Source organism: Apaloderma vittatum, unplaced genomic scaffold (assembly GCF_000703405.1).
Source record: "Apaloderma vittatum isolate BGI_N311 unplaced genomic scaffold, ASM70340v1 scaffold41850, whole genome shotgun sequence".
NCBI classification, from domain to species: Eukaryota; Metazoa; Chordata; class Aves; order Trogoniformes; family Trogonidae; genus Apaloderma; species Apaloderma vittatum.
Genome location: NW_009695829.1, coordinates 12,222 through 26,005, shown reverse-complemented (window position 1 = coordinate 26,005; position 13,784 = coordinate 12,222). Strand labels below are relative to the sequence as shown.

Genomic DNA, 13,784 nt, shown 5'->3' with positions numbered 1-13,784 from the left:
AATCTGTTGACTCCAGCCTGGTTTGACATCGATAATAATGTCAGTAATAATGTTTTGAGTGGCAGAAATACCCCTTGGAAAAATCAGATTTAATGTTTAAGGTGCTGGTTGCGATCCAAGGGAGCAAGCAGCTAGAAGTTCTGGTGTGAAGGTTGGATTTCCCTGGTGATCTGCCGTACTTCAGAGCGGGTGCAGTGCTCAGGCACCAACCCAAGGAAATCATCGTGTGTCTCCGCGGTCGTTGGCGTGATGTTTGGGAGAGAACTACTAAATTTTTCAGTCTCTGGTGAATTAGAATAATGATGGCCTTTTTTTGGTAACTGTTAAGAACATTCCGTTCTTGATGAATTTTACTCAGCCACAGCTTGGATTTTAGAGTAGCTGGAAATAACATTTTTTAAAAAAAACTAAATATGGTGTTTTATATTAAATGTCAGGGGCTGCGTAAGCGTAGCCTTATGTATTTTTGGTTGCTTTTGTAGATTCAGCTAGCTGTGCAGCTTGTTTTGGAGTAATAGTTCTCTGTCCTGTGTTCCCCTTTTATCACAGACCCTTTAAAAATGTTTGAAAATACTCTACTGCATTTATGTAATAAATTTTTATAATTTTTTTAGAACTTGGGTCAGTATACCTTTCAGGTGTGCTGTAACTCCCTGATTTACTTTTCTTTAAAATTTTTACAGCTGTGATTTTGTTTGAAAGCTTCCTGCAAAGCTTCTTTGGGGTTTATGTCTATGCAGACAGGTTAAGAAAAGGCAGGTTTTGGCAAGCTCCTGTGTGTCTGTAGATATAAAAGAATTTACAGTTTGAGTTTTTCTTTCTCGGTGCCATTTATCTCTACAGTGTTACTTTCAGTTTATTAAATTTGCGAGATGTTTCTGACTTTTAAAAGCTGACTCCAGTCTTTAACATCAGGTGAAATTTAAGCACGTTAAAGCGGGATGTGGCAGACCTTCAGGGCAGCTCTTGAGGTTACGTAACCCGCGTGTGTTGGGCTGAGCCTCTGCCGGGTGGTGCTGAAGCCTGGAGAGCTTTTGGCATTTGCGCTAACAAAAATAGATCTTGGGTGTTGACTTTGATGTCGAAGTCTTTCTTCTGAGTTCTGATAACTCTGTCTGCGCTTCCAGCGCTGAAAGACTTGATCAGTGTTCTTCAACCCAGATCAGATGGTTTCGGTGGTGGTTTTGGCATTTCGAAGAGTTAGCCTTGTATCGTTTGGGGAATCTAGTTAGTAGAGGGAGATCTTTGTCGTGAAGAGTTCGTGAATATTTCTCAGAGCTACCTCTTTAAGCTTGTACCTCTGGTATGTAGGGTGGAACTGAACAACATGTGTACCCTGGTCCCGTTTAGGAACTTCTGGAGGCAGCTCTTAACTTGTGTGCCCCACAGTTGTGTCTGCAGAACAATTTTTTCTTGCTGTTGTTTAGTTTATGTGTGTGATTAAAGGAAGATCTACACTGTTTTCAGGATATATTGACTCTTTACCAGATTGATCAGCCTCTGGTTTTGGTGGGTTTGGTTTGGTTGGTTTCAGTTTTTACAGACCTACAATTCCAGTCTAGAAGCTTTTATGAAATTTTGTCAGTAAGTAAATCATAGTGGTATTTTAATTAGTACTCTCTTGATGTCATAATTTACCTTAAGTGATTTGGGGCCCAAAGCAGAGAGTGTAAAATGACTGGGTTTGTTGACTTCTGTGGCATTCATAGGAGGTAACTTGATCTTTCTTGAGGATGATTTTTCTTTGTCTCCTTCCCTTCTCATGGCCAGGTCATGAAAACTAATTTCCATTTAGGTGCTTGACCGTAGGCACACTATGCATTGTGGAATTAAAGTCCGGTTACAAATGAGGCAGTAGAACTCTTTCTGCGATTTTGCAGTGAATTGTTGTTGAGTGTAATTCTTGTGTCCGTGACCATGCAAGATGTTTGATATAAAACCTGAAATAGTGTTTTTGCCTAGAGCAATACCTCTGGTGTGCTGAAAGCGGGGAGGCGACAGAAGTGACGAGTTTCCTGCTGTCAGACTTGCTCCCATCTAAATAATTTCTTTCTGTCTTTCTTTTTCAGTGATTCTCCTTTGCCTGTTTCGTCGCGTGTCTGTTTTGTAAAGTTCCATGATCCGGACTCGGCAGTTGTGGCCCAGCATCTGACAAACACTGTATTCGTTGACAGAGCGTTGATAGTCGTACCATATGCAGAAGGTTTGTGACTTGTTTAATGACCTATGAAGCCACTGTATGATGGCATTTTGTTCCAGTTATAGCTCACAAAAATGAGGATTAGTAAAATGTCAAACAAGTAAGATATTACCATTTGGAAACCCTTGGTATATTGCTATTGGCCCATGGGTTAAAGACATTTTTTTTAATCTAGTGACACTTAATGAAAATGGAAAGCTTACCTCTTACTGGGTTTGTGTGCCTTTAAGTTTATAATATTAACATTTGAGGCAGAATTATTTTCAAATTTTGCTCTTTATCATCTTGGTGAGACATTTTCTTAAGTGGACGTAGGCAAACAGATCAACATCTTAAGGAAATTTTGCCTCGAGTGTTTGCCACTTTCCCATAGGTGTAAGTGTCCTCAGGACAGTGGTTTCCCCCTCCCTGAGAGCGCGTGGGAAAGTAGATGAACGTTTCTTGGAGATGTGCTGCCACTGCAGCTAGTTGGGAACTTCCCCAAAAGGCACGCTGTGAAGTCCAGTATACCAAGGGTTCAAATAATTATGATTTAATTTGAAAGTGAGCTCCTCTAAGAGGTGCCAAATAGGGCACTGGTACTAGTTTTTTATTCCAAGTTTTTCTTGTTCATCCTTGATATATTTGATAGAATTTCACTAAATAATAAACTCTTCTCTCTGTTATTTGTGTGTGTGATTTTTGTAGTGGAGAAGGCAAATGCAAAGCCCTTCCAGATGACTGAAAAACAGTGGGTCCTCTGCAGCTACAGGGGATTCTAGACATTAACTAAAGGCCAGCGAGCACTCAAGTCCCCAAGTGTTTTCCTGGTGTAACCACTTGTTAACTACATTTTCTCTTCTTCTTTTTATTTTTACATTTTAGGGTGTTACAGTAATTTGAAAGGCAATGAGCAGGGTTTTTGGAACTTACCTTAAAAACAAAGTGCTGAGAAGACACCTCTTACAGAAGTCTTATTAAACTCTTCTAGACTTGCTTTAGAAGTAACCAATTTCCATTGTACTGTTTCTTGATTTACTTCTGAAATAATGGATTTTCCCAGATTGCTTGAATTAAATATAATCTCTGCAGATTTAAGTGGTGCTACAGTAAGAACTTTGCTACGCGGCCTGGGTTCAGACCTATGTAATCAAGATGTTGTCATGCTGTGGGCTGTCTCTTGAGGCCTGGGGAGCTGCCTTACCTTTGTATTCCTTAAAAGATACGAAACCTTAAAACTTCTGCAACGTAGGAATCTGCAGCATGACCTTTGGTTCTGATGTGCTGCTGCTTTTTGAGAGTTACAGACCACGTTCTCAAATTGCCACCAAGTCACTGCTGCCGCTTTCGCTAGTTTAGGTACGATAGTGTAGTCAAAAGGCATCTCGTCCTTGTCTTTGTATTAAAGTGTGCTGCAGCACCAGGCCCTCTGAGCTAGTTCTGAAATACCCTCCGAGGCCATAATGAGGAATGTCAGTGTTTCACTGCCCCACTGAGAATGAAAACGTTTTGGTTTTCTCTTTGTCAGTATGACTTTGTCCATTGTGCTTGATGGTGGATAAATCTGGCACATAGAGAAATCTGCCCGGTAGCTCTGGTTCGGAGCAGGTAAAGAGAAAAAAAAAATCCCAGAAGTAGAACATTTTAAACGGGCCTGTTGAAATCAAGGAGTTCCTCCTGGGCTGTTCCATGCAGCGTTCCAGTGTGTCAGAATGCCCGTGTTTTGGGGCGGAACAGCGTAACATACCCTGAGAGAGATGCCCAGGCGATGGAGTTACACCCTGGTTTTGCACCGGGATACTTTTGGCCCCGTCCTTGAGTACGGTTTTCCTGCAACCGCATACCCCGAGGCCCTGATGGAACAACCTGCACTAAGCACGATGCAGCAGGATTCTTAAAAGGAGCGAAATCGCTCACGTGCTTAAAGCCAGGCGTTTGCTTAACCACTGTGCTGCCCTGGGCCCTTTGAATCTTTGATTTTTCTATTGTGATAATTCTGTATTGCTGTTGCCTGTCACTAAAGCCAATGTTTGTTGTCTGTTTAGCGTGATAATTATCCCCTATATCCCAAGCGCCCTCCAGTTTTAGCACACACAGACACTTTGGTGTTGGCTGTTGCTTTGTGTTGTAGAACTATACACAAAGTCTACGGTAAGGTTTAGTATTTGTAATTTTTCACTGTGCTATTCCTAGATTTGGAAGGAACTCTTTATAAAGATTAAAGGTGGCTGGGGGGATTATTTAGGTTCTTGGTTAATGTTTGTTTCTTTTGTCTGTTTCTTTTTCTTTCATTTCTACACATTCATGCAGTATTTCATGGTTCTAACAAAGCAGCAGTAAAAAAACTCTTGAAGCATGAAAATTAACTGGTGAGGGGCCTCATTGCTTTTTTTTTAAAAAAAATTGTAGTTTATTTCTAAATAATTTTTAAAAAAAACAAGTAGAGGATCAGATGCATGATTTTTATTTTTTTTTAATTTTTTTTAATGGATGCAGATCTTCTATGAGGTGTCTCAAGCTAAGTCTGAGGATTTGTATTTAGATGCCGGAAATGTTGTAGTTGCGCTAATTTGAAATGTTTAGCTATAATTGGTAAATGTCCTCTGAGAGCTAATTTTGCATGCAAAATTACCCCATAATCTCTCTGTAGGTATGTTAATATATTTATGCGTTAATGCCCTTTACCTAAATGACCTTTTTCCCCCCTCTCCCTCCATAACTTTGGGTATCTAAATTGCTGACAGCTCAATGCCACGAGCAAGCTAACAGTGCTGTGTATTATACATTTGTTTATATTATCGGCACTTCTCAGTATAGGTGGAAGGAACCATTACCTTTATTTAACAGTGGTTTTTCTTTTTTGTTGTTGTGTTTTACAGTTCTTTTCCCTGGTTCAGCCTGAACTATATACCAGGCCCTGCTGAAAATACCACCCAACAGTTTTCTTCTGCAGCTTATCCAGTTTCTCTTAAGTGCCCTGTACATATTGTATGTTTTATGATGAGATGCAGTTTCTTAATATGTATTGCAGAAACACTACTGGTATTTGCAAATATATAGTAAAATTGTTTTGTTGAACTCTCATTTTGGGGGCTTGGGCACATTAACAAATTAATCCATCTGTATAGGGCTTTTGCTGTTGGATAGAGTAAAAAATAGCTACGTAATTACTTGTCTCACAGTAGGGCCCTTAAGATTACATGTAGGCAGTAAGATGAGACACTTGTCTTAGTTGGCTGCAAGATTTTGGGCCAGAAGTTTCCTCTGAAATGGCAGTATGTAGCAGCATTCTTGGTACAATAAGCATGGCACATAGCGGGACAAATGCATTTTACTGCGCAGGTAAGGAATGTGCCACCATACCCTGTACGTATGCACCCACTCACCCGCAGCCACGCACCCACAGCGAGTATTTGAAGATCTGCAGAGACTTTCGTTCTCATTTGACAAGTCAGCAAAAGCCCTACGCTTGATTCAGCAAAAAAAATAAAATATTTCCATACCTTCTCTTTTAAGTTTTACGAAATTTATATGGTAGGTGTAAAAGAAAACATAGTGAACTGTACCGTATTATTAACCCCTAAATCCAACTTTTTTTGTCTTGTGTATCTTGATTTTTCTGTGTGCTTTATAGTGAAGCAGCCGACACGAGTCGTTGTTCATAAAACAGCTTTTGAAAGTTGAGAGCACACCCCTGGAGAACCGACTGTGCTTGCTTACGTTTGGTTCATGACTTAAAAATCGAGTACAGGTGATGAAATCTTGGCAGTGTTAACAAAAAAGTAGTGTGTATTGTGCTATTTTTTTGCTCTAGAAACTTAACCATTTGTAGAGAAAAAGGAACAGTCAAATTTTCACACATTGAAGTTTCTTTCTGGCAATAAAAAAGTTAATGATAAATATTAATAGACATCGAGCTTTGTATTTTAGCCAACATAAGTACTTTCAACAAACTCAGGTGGTGTATCAGGGAGACATTTGCTGGGTGTATTTGTGTATTTTCTGCCGTCGCGAGGGGATGCGTTCTAATGCGAGGCTGTTTCTCTGCAGGAGTCATTCCTGATGAGACTAAGGCTTTGTCTCTCTTGGCACCAGCTAACGCTGTCGCAGGGCTGCTGCCCGGAGGTGGACTCCTGCCCACGCCCAACCCGCTCTCTCAGGTAGGCTTGACGCTTTGACATTCCAACAGAGCCTGACTTCCTTCCCCTTGCATTTTTCCAGTCTGTCTCTCATCCGTTTTTGTCCGTTGTATGCTCATGGAACAATCTGACAAGCAGCAGAGGTCTCATAGATTTTTAAACTTGCGAAATTTGAGATGTTGATGTCACTTGGAGACACCTCCCATTAACACTCCCAGCAGAGGAGGGAAGAAATAGTAGCCAATATTTGCTCTGAGGAGCAAATTTTCCCAAGAATTCACATATTCCCAAGAATTCGTGCGGAAGCTGAACAATAAGAATAATTATGGAAAAAGCTTCAGGCAAAGCACACATCTCCATTGTAGAAGAGAGAACTGAAGTACGAGAGGCAAATTAATAAGAGTAAAGCTTCGTTAATTCTGCAGTTCTCAAATGTACTTCGTGGGCTTTTTCTTAGCTCTTGTTGCTGTAGCTTCTGTGAGGCTTTCCATGGTGTGAAAGACGTACTTGACGTGGTTCAGAAGGTCTCTTTAACCATATATAGAGGGAAAAGTCCTAAAGTTTAACTTTGAAATTCAAGGAAAGGAATGGAAGCAACAAATACTGGCTTGAGGATTCCTTTCACCAAAAACTACACATGTCTAAATTCCTGGGAATGGTTGTTGAACCACCCTGATTTTAGTTCTGTCCCTCTGAATCCTGGCCGACTCCCGGTGCACTGAACAGTAGAGTTCGGTTTTGGTCATCGTACTTCAAATGGCCAAAAAAATGAGGTTCTCTTACGAGGGTTCTAGACGAATTGAAGGAATTCAGACCTGTGCCTGCTTGTTCATCCAGTACCTTTTCAACCCATTTGCCAGTTTTAACCAAATTTGAGGAAATTGCAGAGATGCAATAATACTATATTGTCTTCTCACATAAAACATGCCCATTTCAGTTCTAAACTGATGTAGGTATGCAGCAGTTGGTTCAGAAACTCGTAATGAGTTTTCATTTCATCACTGGAAAACATTAATTTTTAACTGCTTCTTGAGTGCAGAGGAATGCGTTACTCTACTTTTCCCTACCTGTCGGATGCAGAGGAAACAGGATTTCGTTTTAGAATATTTGTAGGGGGAAAAAAAGTATCCTTCATGTGTTAAGCTTTGGAAAACCGAGATAAGGAGAAGTGGAATAGTCTGGCTGACCGCAGGATAATGTTTCCTGTGGCTAGAAGCCTGAGTAAAAACCCAGTTCAAGTTTCCACGTGTGTGGTGCTTTGGGGGGAGCCGGACCGAGCGGTTTCCCCTCGGCTGCCCAGGCTACGTGTGGGTAACTGCTGGCTCTGTTGCAGATCGGTGCTGTCCCGTTAGCCGCGTTGGGAGCTCCTGCTCTTGACCCTGCCCTCGCTGCTCTTGGGCTTCCCGGCGCCAACTTAAACTCTCAGGTACGTCCCGCCTCTTCAGATGTTCCTTTAGTGCCCTTTATTTTTTTTTTTTTCTAGAGGCTTGGCCCAGGTTAGTCTGCACAGTCTGCTGGTTCTTTAAACTTCTTAGAATTGTTACAGAACGCAGTCTTTCTTGACATACCAGGTTTATATATGAACACTTTTTGCTACTCTCCTGTTTTAAAAGTATTTTGATACCAGTTTAACAGCCGCTGTCTGAACAATCGAGTGATAGATTTTTCTGGGCAACTAGTGATGAAATATTTCAAATTTCCTTCTATAACTGCCTGACAGGACATTGTGGAGAGGTTGGTGCTGGTCTCTTCTCACGGGTAATTAGTGATAGAACAAGAGGGAACGACTTCAAACTGCAACAGGGCAGGGTTACACTGGGCAGTAGGAGAAATTTTTTCCCAGCAGGAGCAGTCAGCCATCGGCACAGGCTGCCCAGGGAGGTGGAGGAGTCCCCATCCCTGGAGGGGTTTAAAGGTCATTGAGATGTGGGGTTGAGGGAGATGGTTTAGGGGGGAGCTTTGCAGAGTTGGGTCAGTGGTTGGACTCAGTGATCCCAGGGGTCTTTTCCAACCAGAATGATTCTGTGATTTTTATAGACGTCTGTCATTATCAGGCTGTGAACCTGTCTCGTACTTGCTGTAAAAAAAAAAAAAATTATTTGACTTTTTAATTTTGTAAGTGTGGAAAATATCTTTGTTAGGCTGTAGTCTTTTAAAACTAGCTTAAAAAAAAGACCTTGGGTACCAAGTAATAGCGAGTGGGGGAAAAGTAAATTTGATGTGGTGGAGGGTTGTTTCCTTTGCCCATTAAGCTGGCCGATGGCAAGGAATACTGGGTTTAGCACACAGCTGCCCCTGTATAAAGAAAACTAGTAGGGACAGTTTGTTAATACACCACTGGTACAGGAAGTGACCGGTTGTAATAATGTCTAGATTTTCACAAGAGCTGTAAAATTTGTGGAATTTTCATAGTGAAGAAGCTTTTGCTTGTTGGTTGTAGCTTGTCACTGAGGACTTGCGGTGGACAGACAAGTCAGCTCTCTAATGAGGCCTCTGTTTTCCTGCAATAGCAAAGAAATAACCTGTGAACACAAGAAATGTGGGTTTGTTTTGAAGTGCTTTAGTTCCATCCAGGAGAGGGCCTACATTTGGCTGCTGCATATATAAAAAAATCCCTAAACACCACTGAAATGTGCTAGTCACACCCTCACCACCCTCCACGAGTTTTAAAACCGAACAACATCCCTTTTGGTCTCTAACTTCTGTGATTTATTTTGGGGGTTTTTCACCAGTAGAGACTTCTTGCTGTAGCCACTGCTGAGGGCGCATTCAAGGAAGAGAATCTTCTTAACCGTACACATCTTCCAGCAGGGGTTTAACTTTTTTTTCTCCCCTCTCTCTTGCAGTCTCTTGCAGCAGATCAGCTACTAAAACTGATGAGCACCGTGGATCCAAAGTAAGTCTTGGTGTTTGCAGATGGGTTTTTTTTTTGCAATATTTTTGGTCTTGGGGATATCTGAGGTGCTTCAGTACCCGATCCTTGTCCTGCTGGATCTGGTTAAGGTTGAAGAAAACCAGTGCCTTGGGGATCTTTTGCAGACCCTTGGCTGTGGTAGAGAAGATAATCCAAGGTAGTGGATTAGACAAGCATCAGGCGGGTATATGAGATATGAAGCCTGTCTGGCTTCAAAGTCACCATGTAGAACATCTTCTGGGCTTTAAACTTGATTGCTGGCTGTAGCCTTCTCAGTAAAGCTTGTCAAAACAGAAACTCGCTTTCCAGTGTGGAATAATACACTGTGGAGTTGCTTTTTAGGGTGATGAACATTAAAATTGTTGTACAAAAATGTTTCGAAGAGTGTCCTTAGGAACATTTGTGCGAGACGATACAAACTTTTCCTGCTGTTTACAGTGTACTGGAATTCTAGGGGTCATCTGAGCAAGCGTCTCCTGCTGCTGTTTTCAGCCCAGATACCACATTTACTGCTCAAATCGCAGGCGTGTTCCGATTCACTTGGATCGCTCCCAAACTGCCACCGGAGGGGCATGTTTCTTGGACTCATCAGCACTGAATTTCTCCAACTCTTTTTCTGTTTGCCAGGTTGAACCATGTAGCTGCAGGTCTTGTTTCGCCGAGTCTGAAATCAGATACCTCCAGTAAAGAAATAGAAGAAGCTATGAAAAGAGTACGGGAAGCACAGTCATTAATTTCTGCTGCTATAGAGCCAGGTAACTTTCAATTGTAGAATAGCTCGTTCGGTTGAAGTTTTGAGGTAGTACATGGTAAAAGCTAATGGTCTGCAAAATACCAGCTTGATGTTTTCATACTCAGTAGTGATGTTGTTTATAGTTGGTGGGTTTTTAATTGCCCTGTTGCGGGAACGTTGCGCATGTCCTGCAGAATGCTGCAGGGAATCGATCATCTCTTGTATTAACCAAAATTCACTTGATTTGGGAGATGCAAAATGCTTGACCTTTCTACTCTGCTTTTTTCCTGTTTAACTCCAGACAAAAAAGATGAAAAACGAAGGCATTCAAGGTCGAGGTCACGCTCGAGGAGGAGGAGGACGCCTTCTTCATCTAGACATAGGTAGTTAGCTTTTTTGTTTTACAAAAAAAGAACCAACCCAAACACGCACACCTGGCTGAGATGGTTCCTTCAAAACCTTAAACTGCTGCAGGAGGAACTTGGGGACACCCAATCCTAGACTCTGGTTTTATTTAACAATAGATATTTCTTGTGTTGGGTAAGAAAAACATGAGCAGGAAGCTGGGCTTTTACACAGCCCTTGCTGCCACCAACACCTGAGCTGGTGCAGGCTTGTCCGTTCTACGGTAGTTCCTTAAAATTTGTTTTCTTTCTAGTCTGCTCACATGGCAAAATTCCTTTTAAACCTGAGCGCTAGGAGGCTTCTCTGAGCATCCTTATTTAGGCACAGAAATGTTCACCTGCTGGGCAGGTGCAGCAAATTCAGCTCAGCGGGACAAAAGTTTTTTCCGGCTTTTTCTACGATTTGCTTTGGAGTTCAAGTCTGCTCAGGTGTGCTGGCGAGAGATCTGCTCGCTGGCCTGCCCAGACTGCAGGGCATGGGGCTCCCTGCTCTTGGCTTGTTGGCTCCAATGGCCCCCAGCAAAGCCGCTTTCACGACGCCCTCCCAGCTTGTGCTACTTTGCTATTTGTGTATCCAGTAATTGGCTTGTGTTCGGTTTAGCGTTCTAAAAATTTCTTCATGTTTCAGCGGGACTTATCCTTTACAATAGGGTGGATATTTTCTTATGAGGAGGGTGACGAGCGAGCTGATGGAAGCGTCGCTCTGACATTAGTGTCCACTTCATTCTTCTGTTTCCTCAGTGGACCTGTTGCAACTCCTCCACTATTTTCTATATTCTATTTTCTGCATTTTGAGCATTACTGTACCGTTGGCACGGAGCAGGTGGATTCTGAACAATGTATCAAAATTTCATACACGTAACTCCAACATGTAATGTGTTACTGGCAGACGGTCAAGAAGCAGATCAAGGAGAAGGTCCCATTCAAAATCCAGAAGCAGGAGGCGATCCAAAAGTCCAAGGCGAAGAAGGTCTCATTCCAGAGAGAGAAGCAGAAGGTCTCGGAGCACATCCAAAACCAGGTAATCACTTCGGGAATCTCTTCTGCTTGCTGGGAATCAAGTGATAAAACTTTCGTTGCTTTATTGGGAAAACAAACAAAAACCCCACACCATGAATAAAAAAGTTAAAAAGTGGGAAATGGGAGCACCTAGCCCTGCAGGGTTTGTGCTCTTTGCACTCAGAGGCTGTACAAAGCTGTTCTTCTGTTTTGCTCTGGACAATTGTCATTTTGGTTTCCCGTTAACATGATGTGACCCCAAAACAGCGACTGGTCTGTCCTCTCCGGTGCAGTTACTGTGTCTTCAGTCGCTTTTCTGCACGGCAAAAGTCGTGAATGCTGCTCTGAAAATGATCTAAACTGAAAATCTCTTTTACCAAAAGGGATAAAAAGAAGGAAGAGAAAGAAAAGAAGCGCTCGAAAACTCCCCCCAAAAGCTACAGCACAACTAGACGATCAAGAAGCACAAGCAGGTAACGTGATCTTTCCTCAGGCTCCGTTTCCAGCGCGCTTTGTCCCCGTTGGTAGAAAGAGCGTTCCCATATGTGCTCGGGGCTGATTCCGTGCTGGCTGTGTGCACAGATGTGCGGGTCTCCTCTTGCGGCCCGTATGAAGAAGATGCTTAGTTTTCCCCCTGATACTTCAGTTTCCTGGAGGTGTCATTTGGGCTCATGATAGTATCTCCTCACTCCGTATGGGAGAGTGCGATGCTTTGTTCAACTCTCACCCGATTTACAGAACAAATACATGCGAAATGCGCTCCATTCTTGTTTTAAAAAACTCCCAAAGTTAATTTGCAATATTAAGAATTTATTTTGTTTGCAGAAGGGTTCAGGACCCCTGATGGAGTCTAAGCCAGTGATTCGTTAGGGAAGGTGGGGACAGGACAGAAGAGAACTGACTCTGCCCATCAGCAGCTGTGTGGGCTGTGCAGTACTCCTAGTAGTAAATGTCCGTTTTGAGCGATATGTATTTACTGCCTCTAGAGGAGTGCTGGGTTTGGAGCCGAAGGTGTATTTGTAGCTTTAAAAAAAAAAAACAAACCCTTAGATCTCTCTTTCCTACAGAGAAAGACGACGTAGAAGAAGCAGAAGTGGAACACGGTCACCTAAAAAACCCAGGTCTCCAAAAAGGAAGATGTCCCGGTCCCCGTCTCCGAGAAGGTCTGTAACCCTCTGGCTATGTTTAAAAAAAAAAAAAAAAAAAGAAAAAAAGAAGTGGTGTCTAGGGGAAAAATTCCCAAGATGTGAACTCTAGCACAGGTCGCCGTGGGGTTGTTTGGATGCCAGTGCCTGTTGGGCTTGTTCCTCACATGCAGCCTGTGGGCTGACTCCCTGAGAGCAGATCTTGGCTCGGCCTTTCTTAGAGTTTGCTTCCTGGAGGTTTTGTTCAATCCCGAGCTGCAGAATGGGGAGGTTTGGGCATTTTCTGAAGGCGACCATCGCACATTGCTGCTTGTCCCTTTAGGTTGGTCCCGCGTGCTGGGTAATGGCCCAAGCACGGTCCGCGTTGTAGTTGTGAAACCCACCGTCGCGCCATTCCTTACGTGCTTTGTTGTTGTAGACATAAAAAGGAAAAAAAGAAGGATAAAGACAAGGAGAGAAGTAGAGACGAGAGGGAGCGGTCGACAAGCAAGAAAAAAAAAAGCAAAGACAAAGAGAAGGATCGAGAACGCAAATCCGAGAGCGATAAAGACGTGAAAGTATGTTTAAAAACCTGCGTAACCCCCCCGCCTGTCCTGTGGGCTTAACCTCAAGCCGATGGGGGCTTTGAAAGCAAGTTTTTACCTTCTTTTTTCCTTCCCTCGGCAAAGCAGGTCACAAGGGATTACGATGAAGAAGAACAAGGCTACGACAGCGAGAAGGAGAAGAAGGAGGAGAAGAAAACATCAGATTCTTCCTCCCCGAAAGGCAAGGAGCCTGCCACCGACAAAGGCAGCGGCGATTCCGCCCGGGAATCCAAAGTCAATGGGGACGACCACCACGAGGAGGACATGGACATGAGTGACTGAGCTCTGCCCCCGCGGGGCGGGCGAGTGGCCGCGGCCGTGCGGCGGTGTCATTCCTGTGTGATTCTTTTATGCTGTACTCGTTAATCCTAAACCTAGATGTATACAGCTCTCAGCTCTACCTGGTTTTTAAATCTCCCGATACTAACTCCTGTCAAAAAAATCAAAACAAAACAAAAAAAGCTTTAGAAGAGCGAGGTAAAACCAGTCTCATGACGGCCGGAAGGGATCGCGTAGCCGAGCGATTTTTTGGACTAACTTGGTGATGCTTCGAGCAAAAGTACAAAGCTGCTGCATGCGTCCACAGCAGGCATGGACCGTTCCGTGTATGATCTCCTGTAGTAACTCCGCTCACTCCCGACGTAGCGTTCCTAGAAGTCGATTCATCGCAGTTCCTAGAGCAGTGTA

The 13,784-nt window shown here is 43.0% G+C and overlaps 1 protein-coding gene across 1 annotated transcript; it reads left to right on the top strand.

The window, feature by feature from the left end:
• Nucleotides 1-2,069: 2,069 nt before the first annotated feature.
• On the top strand, nt 2,070-13,379 carry SRSF11 (serine/arginine-rich splicing factor 11; the record flags this gene model as incomplete). The annotated part of the gene is made up of 11 exons (XM_009872519.1): nt 2,070-2,203; nt 6,230-6,339; nt 7,652-7,744; nt 9,165-9,214; nt 9,860-9,987; nt 10,267-10,348; nt 11,259-11,390; nt 11,752-11,841; nt 12,436-12,531; nt 12,932-13,070; nt 13,185-13,379. Coding segments are annotated over 11 exons (1,249 nt in total), but the record flags the coding sequence as incomplete, so codon positions are not given.
• Between the last annotated feature and the right edge of the window lie 405 nt (nt 13,380-13,784).